General features: G+C 41.6%; 1 protein-coding gene across 1 annotated transcript in view; it reads left to right on the top strand.

The window, feature by feature from the left end:
• Nucleotides 1-5174, top strand: part of LOC143282375 (solute carrier family 28 member 3-like) — a 24189-nt gene extending 19015 nt beyond the window's left edge. The window contains exons 10-11 of the mRNA XM_076587993.1: nt 947-1207; nt 4331-5174. Coding sequence (XP_076444108.1) covers nt 947-1207; nt 4331-4534 — 465 coding nt within the window. The 3' untranslated portion in view covers nt 4535-5174. The remainder of the gene's footprint in view (nt 1-946; nt 1208-4330) is intronic.
• The last annotated feature ends 14826 nt before the right edge of the window (nt 5175-20000 follow it).

Below are 20000 nucleotides of genomic sequence, written 5' to 3'. Positions count from 1 at the left end.
GATGGTGGTGATGACGATGATTGTGTTGGGTCGGCAGTAGTGATGATGATGATGTCGATGATGGTGATGACGATGATTGTGTTGGGTCGGCAGTAGTGATGATGATGATGTCGATGATGGTGATGACGATGATTGTGTTGGGTCAGTGGTAGTGATGATGATGATGTCGATGGTGGTGATGACGATGATTGAGTTGGGTCGGCAGTAGTGATGATGATGATGTCGATGATGGTGATGACGATGATTGTGTTGGGTCAGTGGTAGTGATGATGATGATGTCGATGGTGGTGATGACGATGATTGAGTTGGGTCAGTGGTAGTGATGATGATGATGTCGATGCTGGTGATGACGATGATTGTGTTGGGTCGGCAGTAGTAATGATGATGATGATGGTGATGACGATGGTGTGAGATGTTGGTGATGACGATGATTGTGTTGGATTGGCAGTAGGGATGATGATGATGATGATGGTGATGACGATGGTGATGATGACGATGGCTGTGAGATGGTGGTGATGACGATGATTGTGATGGGTCGGTGGTAGTGATGATGATGATGTCGATGATGGTGATGATGATGGCTTTGAGATGTGGGTGATGAATTTTAGTGTGTTGGGTCGGCGGTAGTGATGATGATGATGGTGATGACGATGGCTTTGAGATGTTGGTGATGACGATGATTGTGTTGGGTCGGCGGTAGTAATGATGATGATGATGATGATGGTGATGACGATGGCTGTGAGATGGTGGTGATGACGATGATTGTGTTGGATCGGTGGTAGTGATGATGACGATGATGATGGTGATGACGATGGCTGTGAGATGTTGGTGATGACGATGATTGTGATGGGTCGGTGACGTAGGCTGTATTGGGTTGACGGTTGTGCTGGTGGTGGTGGTGGTGATGATGATGACGATGACGATGATGCTTTGTGGTACTTTGTAGTTCATCTGCTCCTATATCCTGTGGCCCGTGGCCTTCCTGCTGGGAGTGCCCGCACAGGACTGCCGGGTGGTCGCTCGTCTGCTGGGCGTCAAGATCTTCATCAACGAGTTCATCGCCTACGAGGATCTGGGTCACGTGCGAGCCAATCGATTGGCGCTGGACAGTCACGTGGCCAGCAACGGGACGTGGCGATTGGTGGGTTCTGAGGAGACGATTGAACTGGTGGGGACCAACAGTACACTAGAGGGCGGTGTGATATCGGTAAGATCACAGAGCGTCCGTCGTCCATATTTCTCTCGCTTGTCTACTGCTTTGTTTTCAACTTGTAATATTCAGTTGTTTTTTTTAGGTATGACAGGGTAAGCAATCACATTTTCGTGCCTCATTCTGGGTATTTGCTTTTGAAAATAAACCCAACAAAACCATATGTCAAAAGATATGAATACTTTTGATATCGCTTAGAGCAGAAAAATATACAATTGAAGACTGCTACTGCATAAACTCACAAAGAGAAAAATAGGAAGATGTACAAGATTCACATGAGCAAGAATTAGAAAAGAAAAGAAAAGAAACAAACAAACAAACAAACAAAAAACAAAAAAAAAACAAACAAAACCAAACGGTCTTGACATTGCCGTCAGTTCTGTGTCCTATTTTCTGCACCACTGCATCGATGTACAGAACTGTGAGGGAGCGTGATGCACGTGCCGATGCAAGCCTGTGCCCGCCAGTTAACCCACGCAAGGCGTCCAACCCCCTCTTTTTCAAAAAACAAAGTACTTCCTTCATTCATGCAGTGATATTTTCGTTTGTTTACACATACATAGAAAAACGAAAAGGACGAATTAAACCAAATCAGACCATGTTGCTTCCAGCCCAGTCAAACACAAAGGGCCATTTCAGGGCTCATCACCGGTCAGTTCTTAAAACCAGTCGAAGAAAACCCGAAATGATGTTAAAGGGTCGAGCAAAACAAGGTAAAACAAGAGAGGCAAGGCCTTCAAGACTCACTTGTGATACACTGGAAAAAAAAAATCCAAGCTTTTTATGTATTGTGTATAATTTCAAAATGTAATGTTTAAGATGAGAAAGATCAGTTTAAAGCGAATTAAGTCCCCTAGCATTAATTACAGAGTAATTTCCCTTTTTTTTACTATCTGCACCAAAACGTTTGCAAAATAAATAAAACTTCCATGTTTAGCAAAAGAAGTTCCTGTTTGAACAAAAAATGATAATAATGACTGCTCTTGTTGTTGGGTCAGAATATCATATCAAAGTGCCAAGTTTAGAGAATACAAAAAATATAAATATAACAGTAAATGCAGTTTGCATATAATTAGGCTTCATATATTATTTTTTTTTGTGCCCATCCCAGAGGTGCAATATTGTTTTAAACAAGATGACTGGAAAGAACTGAATTTTTCCTATTTTTATGCCTAATTTGGTGTCAACTGACAAAGTATTTGCAGAGAAAATGTCAATGTTAAAGTTTACCACAGACACACAGACACACACACACACACACACACACACACAACCGAACACCGGGTTAAAACATAGACAAAAAAGACCAAATCCCCCACGTTTCGCCCAGTCCACGTAAATTTAAATCACTAGAAGTGTATTGAAACAGCGTAAACAGATCAGTTCGCCCACGTACAAAAAAAAAAAAAAAAAAAAAAAAAAAAGAAAAGAAAAAAAAGGACGATCACAATTACAAGTAAATGCAGCCGCACTGGGTACGTTGGAAATTACAAATTCTCTGTACAAATTCACTGATCTGTTCGTTATTCATTGGCGGATTTAGCTACAGTGGTGTCAACTACGTTTAAGCCAAAGTGAATTGAACAGTTTAACACATTTAAATACAGACTATCCAAAAATAAAGTAATTTTTTTTTTTAAAGTTAAAGAACTGTTGTTGGGAACAAAACAGTGTTTTACTTTGGGGAAGGATGAATGTTCAGCAAATAGTTGTGTATGCAACCGGTGTAATGAACAAAGATCATAACTACCGGTTTTTTTGTTTTTTTTTTTTTGTTTTTTTTACAGCGAACCCCCCTCCCCTTTGCCCCGCTCTGACTGGGGGTTACATTTGAAATAAATTGATCAATGATACTGTCACATGTTTCTGTATAATTTTTTGTTGTTGTTCTGTTGGAAGATTTATAAGGTGAACGGATGATGGATGTGGGGTTACAGTTTCAGTTTCAGTTTCAGTTGCTCAAGGAGGCGTCACTGCGTTCGGACAAACCATATACGCTACACCACATCTGCCAAGCAGATGCCTGACCAGCAGCTTAACCCAACGCGCTTAGTCAGGCCTTGAGAAAAAAACAAAACAAAACAACAACAACAACAAAAAAAAACCCAACAAAAAAACAAAAAAACAAAACAAAAAACAACAACGGGGGAATAAATAATAGATAAGCTTACATAAATAAATAAATAAATAAATGAATAATAATTATAATATAGAAAAGGTAGTAGTAATAATAATAGTAATACTAATAAAATGATTAAAAAAAAACAAAAACAACTAAGACAACAGCCAAAATAAGTTACAGCCAAAGTAAACAGAGCAGACGGATGTGAGATTACAGTTGCTGTTACACGTTTTTATATATTAATCATCTGTTGGAGTTTTAAAGTATTTGGATGAAGGTTGGGGGGGTTACACTCAAAGTAAATTGAACGATATTACTGTTACGTCTAATATGGATCTTCTGGAAGTTTTAGAAGGTGCTTAGATTACGGTTTGCGGTCACAGCCAAAGCGAAATGAAAAAAAGTGACTGTTTTATATACTGTGTTGTTTTTATGTTGGATGATTTATAAGGTGAATGAATGAGGGATGGCGGTTACAACCAAAGGAACCGAACAACGGTACTGTTAAACATTTATTTCTTGTTGATTTGTTGAAAGGTTCTCTACGGTGGAATGGATGACGGATTGGGGTGGGGGTGGGAGGGAAGGTGTGTGTAGGGGTTGGGTTGGGAGGGAAGGTGTGTGTAGGGGTGGGGTTGGGTGGGGGGTTTACACCAGAAGTGAAACAATCAATGTTTCTGTTATTCATTTATATATTATTGATATGTTATCAATCCACTCCACTTTTAGCATGTTTTTTTTTCTTCCTTTTATCCCCCTCCCCCTCCCCACGTCCAATTCCTCACCTTTTCTCCACACCCATTGTGTGTGTGTGTGTGTGTGTGTGTGCGTGTGTGTGTGTGTGTGTGTGCGTGTGTGCGCGCACGCGTGTGTGTGTGTGTGCGTGTGTGTGCGTGTTGAATGAATGCATACGTGTCTAAATCACCTTGTAGTCGCGAACAGACAATAAACCAAGGAGAAGAAGAAAAGAGGGTTTATGAGGTGAATGTGTTTCACAGCCCAGGTCAGAGATGCTGGCCACATACGCACTTTGCGGCTTCTCCGACCTGGTGGCGCTGGGAATGATGTCAACGGCCCTCAGCACAGTGGCGCCCTCTAGACGACGTCACATCCTGCAGGTGGCGCCACGGGCGCTGGTTTCCGGTATCATGGCGTGTCTTCTCACGGCTGCCATGGCGGGGCTTGTGGCGGAGGACGGCTGAGTTGTATGAGATTATTGTTCCGTTCTGATTACATTCTTGTTGAATGGTGTGCGTCTTGACCCTCTCATGGTCCTGTGCCTGTGTGTGCGTGTGTGTGTGTATGTGTGTGTGTGTGTGTGTGTGTGTGTGTGTGTGTGTGTGTCTGTGTGTGCGTGTGCTGAATGACGTATTGTTCCGCTCCGCCTATCATTGTATTGACTCGTGTTCCTCTTGGAATTCTGCTGGTCGTATGTGCACGTGCGGTTGTGTTTCTTTGCGTGTATGTTTATGTATATGCATGACTTTCTGTTCAGTCTAAACGTCACGAGTTCCCTGCCTGGGAGATGTGAACATCAATCTGTATTATTATTATTATTATTATTATTATTATTATTATTATTGTTGTTGTTGTTGTTGTTGTTGTCGTCGTAGTCATCATCATCATCATTTTTATTATTATCATTTTCCCTTTGTTCTTTCTCTGCTTTTTCAGTCAACGATTTTGATATTCAGTTCCGATATGAAATGTATTTGCTTTTGGCAATGATTCTGTGGATGATGCTTAGGCCCATATAAAATGACAGACATTAATTGGGGGTATTGTAAAGTGTATGGTAGCATTTTTGTTCGTTTGATGATATGTACTCTTTTGTGTAGTAAAATTTTAATCGCTTTTATTTTAGGTTCTGACCGTTTCTCTATCCATTTTCTGTTCCCTCACTCTCTCTCTCTCTCTCTCTCTCTCTCTCTCTCTCTCTGTGTGTGTGTGTGTGTGTGTGTACACGCTTTGTGTGTGTTTGTGGGTGGGGGGATTGGTCTTGAGTCCACAGCCAACACTCCCACATAAAGCAGCAGGAGAACCTATTCACAACCTTAAGTTTGTTCTGGGATCCCTTCTGGAGGGCAGACCAACAATCTGGACTAAACATGACTTTGACAAACGTTTTATGATACTGGACTTACAAGCTGCCACAACCACCAATCTCAAGACGTCACCCTTCTGCTGTTTTTTGAAGCAAGCACTTTAACTCTTTCCATACGAACGGCGAAAGAGACGACGTTAACAGCGTTTCGCCCCAATTACCAACATCAAAATATTGCAAGCGGAAGGCTCTTATACTGAAGACGTGAATGTTGACAAAGAATACCACAATTCTGACGACGGAAGCTAAAGGTTGGGTCATTCAGACACCCACTGGACATCCGAGGGGTCTGTGTAGAGGAGAAGAGAGGACTGGCCGTACTTAGTGAGTTAAAAACGGAACAGAAGTAAAGAGGAAGCTACGCTGAGCAGGACTTATGTATATAGGTCACGTCACGTGTTTCTCACCCACTGTTTTGATGGAAGAGTCTTGCGTGTGTGTTGAAGAGTGCGGGATGTATCATTATGTTTGACCACGGAATGCATTGTGCTTTGCGGTGCGTTGCGTTTGGTTGTATTGTATTGTATTGTATTGTATTGTATTGTATTGTATTGTATTGCTATGGGAATCGATCCCGTACCCTCATATTCTCTCGCCTCCATGGCGGACGCTTTATCGCTAGGTGGAGTGATGGCCTGGAGATAACGCGTCCGCCTAGGAAGCGCGAGAATCTGAGCGCGCTGGTTCGAATCACGGCTCAGCCGCCGATATTTTCTCCCCATCCACTAGACCTTGAGTGGTGATCTGGACGCTAGTCATTCGGATGAGACGATAAACCGAGGTCCTGTGTGTTAGCATGCACTTAGCGCACGTAAAAGAACCCACGGCAACTAAAGGGTTGTTCCTGGCAAAATTCTGTAGAAAAATCCACTTCGATAGGAAAAAGAAATAAAACTGCACGCAGGAAAAAATACAAAAAAAGAAAAAGAAAAAAAAAGGGTAGCGCTGTATTATAGCGACGCGCTGTCCGCAGCCCGAATTTCACTCAGAGAAATCTGTTGTGATAAAAAAAAAAGAAATACAAAATACAAAAAATAGGCCACCACCACCCCAACCTGAGATGTATTCACGTTTCGACCCGGGATGTCTATGACAATACGTCTGAACAAGAATTTTGCTTTTTGAATAAGGATGTCTATTCGGTTGTCAGCCTATCATAAAATTGATCCAGATGTTTATCAACGAACGTTTAAGGGTGAACAGTGTACCGTTTCTATTAACAATTCAACACACTAAAAGATATTTTTTTCAAACTCATTTCAACGGATTGTTGTTGTTTTTTTTTAGCAAACTTTTATCCAAGAGATATTTGCAATAAGCAGACCCATTCACATGAAAAGCTGATATTTCTACAGAAGGGTGAGTACTGTCCAAAGCGAAGTCATAACCATTAACCACTTGGCTGCTACTGACGAGAATACTCGTCAGTGAAAGGATGTCATTCCTCCAGATAAAACGGAGCTCACAAGTCAGCGTTCCAATTATCACACGACGGAAAATACGCGTGAATTTCTACCTACGACAGTGTGAGAGTTTGGTTGTTCTAAAGAAGGAAGCTGTGTTCTTCAATTAACTTCTTCCTGGTAGGCAACGACATTTATTCATAGACTAAAACGACATAGAGCACCAGGTCGAGAGACAGAGTGAGACGAGAAGAACTATCCCGACATGACACAGTGAAGGTGTGCGAACATACTCTTCAAACCTTCAATCACACAGAGAAGGAGCAAGATATAAATTTGTTAAACACAGACACAGGCAGTAATTAAATGTTTAACATCTCATTTATTCATAGTTACTACACAAATAAATTTACTGAAATCAAACATTTCTAAATCAAGCAACATCCTCTAAGCATTTCCATAGCAGACATCCTAGGCATCGCTAACTTCAGAATACTACTCCCTAGAATATGCAGGCTATGTTAAAGATCTATACCTGCTGTGCAAAGAAGAGTCGTGTCTAGCTCTCCCCGGGCTAGCAGTCCCAACACACGTTTGTGTGTCGGGCGCCGGCACCGGGAGAGAGAGCCGGTCAGAGCGAGCTGAGGGTGTTGGTCGTAAGAGAGACTCGGTGTGAGAGCCAACGAGGGGCTTGTTGGTAGGTGCCTATATAGTGGGGTTGGGGAAAAACATTGATGAACTAATATCTAGCGTAAACCGCGGCGTGTTGGCCCTTCTCCTGGAGAAGCCGTTGCCACCAAAACATTGTGACTGTAACATGTCAGCTAAGTAAACTTTCCACCTTCGTGGGATCTCCGAACTTGCCTTTGTGATTCTTTGGTCAACCGACCATGTAATGAGGACCCTGCTGTAGTTTGCTTAACCTCTGAGTTTGACCTGTTTGTATTGGGACTTATACTGCCCGGCATTTACAGTATGACATTTATTGGTCAATTGTGGTATACCAGGATGTGATTCTTGCCAAACCCAGCCTTTTTAATTTTAGTAATTAAAACAGGTTTGACGTTACTAAGGGTGTACACCTTAAAATACCTATTTTGCCTCCTGTGATACAATTACCATTCTTCACCTGGACTTTTTTTTTTTATCCTCTTTTGACAAGTAAAATCAATGACACCGTTGATTAGTACACAAGAAAGTAGTAACTGTACTTCATGTCACACTGATCCCATTTCACTAAGGTTCAGGAGATAAGGGGTTAAAGTCCAGTGAGATCTGCGAACACTGCTTCTCCCGCTCTCTGAAATCCGCGAGCGTTTGATTTGCCTGAAGCTTGTGTTGTGAGTTTCACGGCAGACGCTGTTGGCAAGGACGTGCAGCATGTGTCAGGATAAAACAGCCAAACGTCTTGCCAACGGGGGCAACTGCATTTTCTGAAACGAGCATACAACGATAATGGTTACAGTCACATACACCCCTCGTCTTCCTCCTCCAACTGCTACATAAAGTACTCATATTGTGCCCATATACTAGGCTCTAAGCACCTCATGTGAAACAATACTACATAAAGTACTCACATTGCGCCCATATAATAGGCTCTAAGCACCTAATGTGAAACAATACTACATAAAGTACTCACATTGCGCCCATATAATAGGCTCTAAGCACCTAATGTGAAACATTACACATACAATACTGCTTAATGCCGTACTACTACACATGAAGGCAAAAAAAAACAACAACAACAAAAAACAAACAAACAACAACACAAAACAAATAAATAATCATATACATTATCTGTATGTAGCCAAGCGCTAAACTGACTATGATAACCATAGTTCACTCACATCACATGCCATGAAGTGGATGACAGTTTTACTACAGTGATGGTGTCCAACCATTGACATGATGATGTAACTCCTGTGTCATCACGCCATTCAAAGATTTGAACAGAAAGCTGTCAGGCGTCCAGCGTGTAGCTGGTCACTTTCCCCGGCTCAAGGCCTGACTAAGCGCGTTGGGTTACGCTGCTGGTCAGGCATCTGCTTGGCAGATGTGGTGTAGCGTATATGGATTTGTCCGCACGCAGTGACGCCTCCTTGAGCTACTGAAACTGAAACTGAAACTGTGTGTATATTGGGTGTCCCAAAAATAGTGAACCGCTTTTTGACAAGTATTTTCTCAGTGAAAGAGAAACCGAATTCATTGAACATTTTCACACAGTAACCTTAGGGTATCATCAACAAGTCTGCAAAATACCTAAAAGTTCGGACGCAGATTACGCGAGTATTGTCAAAATCAAAACAGCATGTGAAAAAATCCAGTATCAGAGCTGTGCAATGTGACCTTCATCATGTTCATGCCAGCTGCCAGGTGTTGGCATCTGTCAATCAGTGTCAGTCTAAAAATAGCCTGTCGAGGTGTCAAGTCTATTGATGTTTTTATTGTCGTCTGTATCCAAAATTAGTTCTGTCCAAAGTTTCAGTTTCAGTGGAAGGATCAACCATGCCTTTCCCCGGCGCTGCTCTGCGAAGTTGACATCGAACGTGTCGCACACACAGTCAGCTGCCTCACCAAGACTACCGGGGCTGATCTACCTTCTCTGGAGGACATAATTATAAGCGGCTACTCAAAAAAGCAAAATCAATCAGCCAGGACGAATCACATCCAGCTTTTGGGATTTTCGAGATGCTCCCCTCTGGTCGACGGTACAGAAGTATAAGGACGAAAACCAATCGCTTCGCCAATAGCTTTTCCTCCACAGCAGTCAATAACCTGTCTCTCGAACAAATCCAGTATGATAAATAGAATTGTGCAACCAACAACCCATCAACCTGAAGATCTAGTCATCGGCCCAATCCACATGTAATATGCAGCTTCTGTTCAAATGTGTGTGTGTGTGTGTGTGTGTGTGTGTGTGTGTGTGTGTGTGTGCATGTGTGTGTGTGTGTGTGTCTGTGCGTGCATGTGTGTGTGTGTGTGTGTGTGTGTGTGTGTGTGTGCATGTGTGTGTGTGTGTGTGTGTGTGTGTGTGTGTGTGTGTGTGTGTGTGTGTGTGTGTGTGTGTGTGTGTGTGTGTGTGTGTGTGTGTGTGTGTGTGCAGTGCGTAGTCTTCAGTTTAACGTCTTCCACTTTAAAGTGCGTGCATGTGTGAGTATGCTCAAGTTTTTATATTCATATGCACTTGTGTGTATCCTAATTTCTACTGTATCTGTGTTTGTGTATGATTTTCGATTTATGTTCGTATCTTATGTACTACCCCCACCCCCCAATATTCCTTATGACCCCGGTACACTTGGTAATAAAGACATATTCTATTCTATTGTATTCACATTCTACTGCACTGCCTTCTTTCTCTTCTTCTTTACTTCTTCCTTATAACTATTGTAGAAATAAAACAATAGAACCCCCCTTGTTGTGACTGGCCTCTATATGCCCCTGGCCTGTGCGAAGGGATTTCTATCCTCTCACTCTTTTTATCCCGTTAATTCAGTCATTTTTTTGTACACCTTTTATATACCACTCGGGCTCAGGTACGATTACACAAAAGTGGCGTCGCCCAAAGGATCTATCCAAAAAAATTCTTTTATTATTCTGATTCTTTAAACCCTTTTATCAAAATTTATAAAATAAACGATAAGTTTACTCTATCACATATATATCCCAAGATAATACTACAAATTGCAGATATGAACAGTCACACCAAAAAAAGCGCAGAATATGCCCATGACACATGCCCGTGCGCGCGCACTCACACACATACACACAGAGAAAACATCATCCACAAGCACACTACTTCTCCTCCTCCTCCTCTTACTACTACTACGTATTGCTGTAGAACTTAAAGCACACACGTGCATTCACTGACAAACTGAATATACTTGCTGCTTGCTTGAGATGACAATGGAAATAAAACATATTATTCACCAACTGACAAAACAGGGCATTAAAATAACTTTCTGTTGGGTACCTTCGCACTGTGGAATATCTTCAAATGAGGGGGTAGACCAAGCAGCTAGAAGAGCAGCACGTAATTTCGAAGGCGCAGTACAACTTGACATCCAGTTAGATGTACATGAATGCATTAGCTGTATAGAAAATGCATCTAGAAATCGATTTAAGAAATTACTTATAGATTCAGATAATCAATATTACCAATGTTGTGTAAACACAAGGAATGCAGCTAATCCCAAACATTTTCTAAATTCGACACCAGCAGCACATTCAATTTTCTAAAAATATAAAATGTATATGCGGTAAGCAAATAACTGTAAGCCATCTACTCATTCATTGTCCGAGCATAAGACAGTTACTTCCAAAAGATGTAGCTGATGACTTTTCTTCCAATATTTCATTAGCCACTGAAAAGATTTTGAATGATTATTCATTGCTTAGAATGTTTTCAGAAATTTTAAACTCCATTCCAGTTGGTATCCTCCTTTGATGTATTATATTTAATACTGTTATTTATATTTACATTGTTGTAGGTTAATACTTGTTGATATGCATATACATATTCTCCTTCCCATGACAACTCAATCAATACACACCACAACTTCTTTAGACTTTTTCTTATACTTTTCCTCTGATACATAACATGAACTTTTTTTTTTCTTGTTGTTTTTTTCTCACTAATATTCACATGCATTCCCTTTCCTTTATACACTACTTTACTCCTTTCCGTCTAAAAACACTTACAGTGAAGAAAACAAACAAACTGAATAGCTCAAAATATCAAGAATGATAGAAAAATGATATTACTACAAATAATACATGACACGAATTGTGTGGTTGGCAATTTATCATCATTGTTAAACATTTCTGATAGTTTACTTCACAGTCCAGATGGACATTTGCTATAAATTTGTTTTATTTCATTCAATTAAATAAGTTTGTAACTTAACGTTGTATTCAATTCTCGCTCATTGATATAATATGGATCCCCCCCCCCCCCCTGCCCCCTAGAGTCACATTGCATGAATAGACATTACACATAAGAACGAAGGATGGATGATTAAGTGGCCGATGGAAACGTCGCACAGTGATACTACAGTGTGACTACATGCCCAAGGCTCAACGATAATATTCTGTCAATTTTCAGCTGCAGCCATTGTCTGATCTTGCTCTTTGTGCTGCCCGACAAAGATGTTATCAGAACCAGTCAGTCACAGTTTCAGTTTGAAACACACACACACACACACACACACACACACAAACACACCGCGAGCAAATAAAACCCCATACATGATACAAAGAAATTTACATGTTTTTGAAAACAGATCTGTATACATGTGTTTATTTTTTTCTTCTTTCTCGTTCGCTATTATTGTATTTTCCTCCCATTTCTTTCGACCAGTGAAGATGTTCATGTGAAGTACTGAAAACAACAACAACAACACCCCAAACCCCTCCGCCCCCCCCCCCCCCCCCCACACACACACACATCACCCGGTCAGGGTGTTCCTGTAGGGGGCACCACACAATGACGTCACTGAACACACAACTGCTCCAACAGTGACGTCACTCAGCACATCTACACCAACAGTGACGTTACTGAACACATCTGCCCCAACAGTGACGTCACTGAACACACACCCTACAAAGACGTCACTGACCAATAACTATACGAAGCCGAACTGTTGCATAAGATGGAGCAATAAGTTACGAACAAATATAAATTGGGATATTACATTTCACACACACACACACACACACAAAAAGAAAAAAAAAAAGAAGTTAGACTCCAGTGGTTTCAGGTTCGGCTTGTTCATAGGATAATAGCAACAAACAAAAATACTGAAAAGAATGAAAATTAGGCAAGACGATACATGTAACTTCTGCCATTTAGAAAGTGATGACATCGACCATCTGTTCTGGAGATGTAATATTGTAAATTCCCTTTGGTCTGTTTTTGAACGGACTTGGAACGAAAAATGCCAACATATTTCAAACTTAAAATTAACAGAAGAGATGATTCTGTTCGGTACTTGCTTAACATTTTCATCTGATGATATCCTAGATTTCTTAATCCTGCATGCTAAATTTGAAATAAAAAATGTAGAATAGATTGCACACCACCAGTAATGGAAACCTTTTTGCATCAAATTAAGGCACGGTATAAGTTAGAAAAATATTTGTCATACACAAATATGTGTCACACATCATTTAGAATAAAGTGGTTTTACTACATGCCACTGACGGGCGCAATAGCTCGTGTATATACGAGTGAACGTGGAGGTTGCAGCCCACGAACAAAGAAGAAGAAGAAAAAGACTACATGCCACTGATAGACAACCAAAGATAAACCCACTCTTGTACAGTAGTATATATTTATCCTTTATTTGTAGAGTCAAAGCAGTACTTTAGATCAAAACAATTATCCTGTACAGCATAAATAGGCCATACAATAAAAATACATATATTAATTTGTATTAAATTGTAACTTGAGACCATCCACATTAATGAAGATTCACCTTGTCCAAATTCTGGAAATTAATGTGGTTTTTTTGTTTGAGTTTTTTTTGTTTTTGTTTTTGTTTTTTGTCTTTGTTGTTGTTTTAGTGTGTGTGTGTGTGTGTGTGTGTGTGTGTGTGTGTGTGTGTGTGTGTGTGTGTGTTTACATTGGGTATATATTATACATGCATGATCTGCATGCGTTTTTTTTTGTTTGTTTGCTTGTTTGGGTTTTTTTGTTGTTTGTTTTTTTGTGGTTTTTTTTTGTTCTTTGGGGGGGGGGTCGTTTTTTGGTGCTGTGTGTGTGTGTGTGTGTGTGTGTGTGTGTGTTGTTTGTTTTTGGGTTTTTTTTCTGTTTTTTGTTTGTGGGTGTGCGCGTGTGTGCGTGTGTGAGTGTGTGTAGATGTGAACACGCCGGCATGAGACATACAGGTTATGTAACTATATGGCAAATTATGTAAAAATGTTCCGTTTGTATTCTTCTGAATTTTTGTGTTTATTTTTCTTTCCTTTTTCCCTTTCCTGCATGCCTTTTTGTTGCCACTATATTTGCAAAATCTTGAATAAAAAAAAAAAAAAAAAAAAAAAAAAAGCCGTCACTGACCACACATCTGCCCGTCTCAGCCTCGTTCTGCAAGGTGGTCACCTGAACTTGCAGCAAGAGATCTGATTCAGGGTCAGAATGCCCGGCACGTTTCCTCCGTATGCTTGACGTCCGCACTCCCTAACCCTCCCCGTTCCACTCTCATTCTGCGCCTCCTTATTTGTATTTGTATTTCTTTTTATCACAACAGATTTCTCTGTGTGAAATTCGGGCTTCTCTTCCCGGGGAGAGCGCGTCGCTATACTACAGCGCCACCCATTTTTTTTTTTGTATTTTTTCCTGCGTGCAGTTTTATTTTTTTTCCTATCGAAGTGGATTTTTCTACAGGATCTTGCCAGGAACAACCCTTTTGTTGCCGTGGGTTCTTTTACGTGCGCTAAGTGCATGCTGCACACGGGACCTCGGTTTATCGTCTCATCGCCGCATCCATATTTCACTAACACAGGTATGCACGCGCATTTTGCACTCAATGTTTCTTCTAAAGTCTTTTACAGTACTGTATTCCTCTATGGTTTTGATCGTCTCTCTCTCTCTCTCTCTCTCTCTCTCTCTCTCTCTCTTCGTGACCATGCTGTGTGTCAGTGTAAACCCCCAATCCTTCTTCTATTTCTTTGACTACTTTATTATTTTCTTTTGTGAGTGTAAAATAAAAACACTGAGGCCATCGTGTGGTTATTCGTTTTCCTCAACCGAAAAACTTTTGATTTCGATTCGTGCCCTCCACCCGACATACCAGGCACCAGGCGCAAGACATTCTTTCTTGATGAGGGTGATAGTGAGTGCCTGTGTTCGTGACATACCACCCTCGCCCTGCACAGGGTCTGACAGTGAAAAGAAATACGCGAGAGAATGGACATGAATGACGTGAATGGGAATGGACGTAAATTTTTCACAAGACCGTCAGCCAGTTCTGGATGAACCTGAACAAAGCATGTTAAGATAATAGATCCCATGCTATCTCTTTGTTGGATGGTGAAAACAACGCGTGTGTGCGGGCGCACGTGCGTGCGTGCGTGTGTGTGTGTGTGTGTGATAGCGAGAGACACACACACACATACACACAGAGACAGAGACACAGAGAGAGGAATTCGAGAACTGGGGGAACCACTCACTCTTCACAAGGTACGACATAATTGCGATTTGCGGAAATATCTCTTGCACAACTGTCGTTGTTCCTCATTTAGGATGACCCCTGTTGTGATGTGTCGGTGTTCCGAAACAAAACAGCGTTTGAACATACAGGTCACGGTGTCCTATTTTTGCCAACGGTTGTCTCCTGACTTCTCACTGTCATGACATCAACAGCGCACATTCGTCATTAATAATACTTTAAAAAAAACTGAACTGAACGCTGGATTGTAGTGTATTGCATCGTATCGTATCGCATCGTATTGTATAGTACTGTATTGAATTGTATTGTCACAACACTCTGCGCAGAATTCGGGCTACTCTCCCTTAGGTAGAGTGCGTCGCCTGTGTGCAATTCGCAACGTCACCCATTTTATTTTTCTCATGTTTTTCCTGTCAGCAAGTGTTTTTGTCTGACGATTCATTTTTATTCAGTCGTCTTCCTTGTTGTTTTCGTTGGCCTACGTCAGTTATCACATCATCAGTTGTAATTCGTGACTCAGTGTGAGTTGGATGCTTTTACGACGACCCGGACCAATTCCGTCCTGCCGTTTTACGCTTCTATGCAAATGTCTTTGATCGAGATCATCATCAAGATCAAGACCAATGGCAATACAGCAGCTTGAAAACGGCAAGTATGGAATTCCCGGTCCTGTTTATTGTGGGGATATACCAGTGAAAAGAGACCTTGTGTGAAGGATTGGCCCGATTGGTCCTGTTATGATAATTATTGGTAAGAGGAGGGATACTAAAACATGGAAACACAGAGACTGATACAGAGACAGAAAAAAGCAGAGAGAGAGAGAGAGAGAGAGAGAGAGAGAGAGAGAGAGAGAGACAGACAGACAGACAGACAGACAGAGACAGACAGAAAAGAGAGAACTCTTCCGTGAATTTATAAAGAAATTAATATATATATATATATATATATATATATATATATATATATATATGTGTGTGTGTGTGTGTGTGTGTGTGTATAAGAATTCTCTAGTGATAAAAAGAAATCACATGTAGTGTCAAACGTCATGATTCTGTAAGTTTCTATACGAGGTAGCGTGTCATCAGACACAACAGCAACAACAAAATTCCACACCTTTCAGTCCCCTCCCTCTGTCAACGACCACGTACCATGCTCCCATCGAGTGGCGCTGTACTGTGGCGGCGCCGTTTTGTCTTCCTAAAGCGTGACACGGCGCGATCACGTCATCGCCAGAATAGACCGCTAGAGAGTTCCGTGTTGACATGATTTATAGAAGCGCGTCACATGATCTGTGCTCTCGAAGTTGACTGGCTCTCCGAAATTTCGAACAACGAGGCGATCGAGAGAAGAAGAAAGTGCGAAATAGAATGCTTCTTTCTTCGACTTTTTGCTTCATTTTTTGTTCTTTTTTTTAAATTGTGATATATTGTACAGTTTGGTTTAGCAATGGAGGCTATCAACTACAACACACATGTTGGCTGCTGTTGCTTGTGTCGATCGCCTTTGGCATTGTTTGCGATTTCGAGTAAAAGTTCGATACGCATGCGTAAGATCCAAGATGGCCGCGGAACTCACCAGTGGTCTTTTACCCCACCAGTTCAGGGACGTGAGAGGAACAGCCAGGACACTTGGGAGATTGTGCACACACTTTCGTCGGGAACCTTTCGCCGTCGCTTGCATACGACCAAAAAAAAGGTCATTTGACGTCATGGGCAGTCCATCACCGTAACTGGTTTTTCTGGATGTGTACTGCCTTTCTTCGGACAACTTTTCGGCAGAATTCGATCACATCATTTTTTTTGCACAGACTGAACCAAACAACAAAACAAAACAAAAACAAAACAAACAAACAACCTTCCCTCAGTTTCACTGTCAAAGGCATGAAAAAGGATGCATGCTGTGGATAAATGATGTTTCAAACTGATATTCGGTGTGTCAAGTCTCTCCAAAGTCGAAGCCAGAAGAGCCTCGGAGTTGAATTTTCGATTGATCAGTTCGAATACTTGGATGGCAGAGATTTGACAAGAAACACGCTCAAAGTGAACATAGACGATTAAAGCAAATAACTGGTGTAATTATAAAACGAAAAATAACTTGTAAACTTGCAAAAAAGTACCCACAGAAATAGTTCAAAATCCTTTTTTCGGAACAGGCGATTTCCACTACGAAATTTTAGCATTTCGGTGACAAGAAAAACCGGCAAAGGAGACGCGCATGCGCACGCGGTTCTCGGGGAAAAAAAACAAACAAACAAAAAAACCGGGGATTCCCGACGAATATCCAACGAAAGTGGGTGTGCACAGCTTCCCTGTTAATCACCTTTTGACAGCTAGTGCTTCCCCTTGGAACGCCAGGTGAACGTCCAGCTGTGACAGATCATCCAGAACTCACCGCCTCAAACAAAGCAACCTTCAACGAACCAAGACCCAAGCCCTCACAACAACTTGGCCTTTGTGGGCACAGAATGTTGTAAATCGGTCGGTGATATCAACTCTTTGCACCACCACCAGACATCTCCACAAAGCAGAACGCTGTGACGCCGATGGTTGACGCTGGTGTCTTATTGACGCGGTTGTACACCACGCGTAGAAACAGCGCGAGTGTATAATGGGCCCCACAAAGTCCTGCATGGTGTGTGTGTGTGTGTGTGTGTGTGTGTGTGTGTGTGTGTGTGTGCCCTTCCTCCCCAATCTTATAATAACACATATTCAAAACAACAACAACAACAACAACAAAAAAACAAAAAAAACTTTCGATCCTTCTCCACACTCTGCTTCCAGTTCATTCTCCCATCGTTCGTAGAAAACTCCACTTTGAAAGTGAAACAAATACACCCGCAAACAGGAAAAAAGCGTGGCGCTGCACTGTGTCTATGCGCTCTCCCTGGGAAGATAATACAATACAATACAATACAATACAATACAATACAATCCTTTGTTTGTCAACAAGTGCGATAACCGTCATCAAGACAAGGGCGGTAAGTGATCAGACAAAGGCGTACAGCCACAGGCCTGTGATGCCTGATGGATCGAACATGATGATCAAGGCGTCACTGACTTGAAACTGTGGGCCCTCTCCCTCCCTCTCTCCCTCTCCCCCCCCCTCTCTCTCTCTCTCTCTCCGCGTCACTCTGTCACTGTCTCTGTCCGCCTGTCTGTCCGTCTGTCCCTGTCTGTCTTAACATACCATAATTCTCACTGATTCTATGAACCTCTCATGAAACGTTGAAGGTAGAATGGGTAGCCCAACATCTTTTATTATTAATCATTTCTTTTTTTTCTTATCTTTTTTCCCCCCCTAAAGCAACAAATCAACAACGATGTTTATTAATCGGAGAGCTCAGAGAGGCATGAGGCAACAAGGCACAACATCCAGATGCAAAAGCTTACATGGATGCACTGTTCCGGATATTTCTTTTAATTTCTATGTATTAATTTATTTATATATTTGTTCTAACCATTTCATTCCATTTTACGTTAATGTTTTACACAAATCTAGGACCGACTCCCAAGGGATGACCAGGGAGCTGGGTCTGTGCGAGCTGGGTTACGCTGCTGGTCAGGCATCTGCTTGGCAGATGTGGTGTAGCGTATATGGATTTGTCCGAACGCAGTGACGCCTCTTTGAGCTACTGAAACTAAAACTGTGCGAAGGCAAGTCATCTGACCCCACCGCTCATATCTGTTAACAGTAGATGTGGTGTAGCGTGTGGACCACGCGTTGACACTTCCTTGCTACAGAAACTCTGGGCCCTCATAGATATCTGTTAACAGTAGATGTGGTGTAGCGTGTGGACCACGCGTTGACACTTCCTTGCTACAGAAACTCTGGGCCCTCATAGATATCTGTTAACAGTAGATGTGGTGTAGCGTGTGGACCACGCGTTGACACTTCCTTGCTACAGAAACTCTGGGCCCTCATAGATATCTGTTAACAGTGTATGTGGTGTAGCGTGTGGACCACGCGTTGACACTTCCTTGCTACAGAAACTCTGGGCCCTCATAGATATCTGTTAATACCGATTTTGTTCTGAAAGGCGATTGATAAAACTGACATCTCATGGGTTTTACTATTCTTTTTAGCAACCAAGCATCCAACAAACCAGCCAACCAATCAATCAACCAACCAACCAACCAACCAAGGAACCAGTACTAACTGAATAATGAACTTACCAACCGTCCAAGCAACTGACTCACTAACTCACTCACTCACTAATTACTGGTTAAATCATGACAGTGTTCTATCGAACCCCTAACATTTTTCCTCTGTTGTGTTCTATGTTAGTATTGATTCCTGCAGTTTTCAGTTTGTCTTTATACCATTTGCTTCATTCCGTCTTTCTACCCTTTGTTTGTAACTAACAGCACACACTGTTATTTTCTTCACCACATTCCTTTGTTTGTAACTAACAGCACACACTGTTATTTTCTTCACCACATTCCTTTGTTTGTAACTAACAGCACACACTGTTATTTTCTTCACTACATTCCTTTGTTTGTAACTAACAGCACATACTGTTATTTTCTTCACCACATTCCTGTTCTTGTCACATGTAAGTTACACACAAGTCGCTCGACCATTCCGTACATACAATCATGAATGAACGTAGGTATGAAGTTACATTTGTAATGCACGTTCAAATGTCCACACCCATTCGTTCAAAATCCCAAGCGGTTCCCACACTAGTTCTACCCTATGAGATGCCGCCTTGTCAGAATTACAGTTGGAGAGAGACTGGTTCGTTCTGATGCAGTTCAAGTACAGGCGGTCCAGAAGTCAGAACAAACCAGTGTTGAGGGTTCTGCAAGCACACTCACCAGTGCAGAGCCCGCACGATAGTTTGGTCGTGTCGGGGGATCCGTGCAGTGTCCGGTCTCAGTGGTTGATGGAGGGTATATTTTTTTCACCAACATGTAAATTCGAAATCTGCATAACGAAAAACATACAGACATACATTCATAATGATAGTAAAGTACAATGAATACTATAGAGA

Source organism: Babylonia areolata, chromosome 5 (assembly GCF_041734735.1).
Source record: "Babylonia areolata isolate BAREFJ2019XMU chromosome 5, ASM4173473v1, whole genome shotgun sequence".
Taxonomy (NCBI): Eukaryota; Metazoa; Mollusca; class Gastropoda; order Neogastropoda; family Buccinidae; genus Babylonia; species Babylonia areolata.
This window is presented reverse-complemented; position numbering and strand designations above follow the sequence as displayed.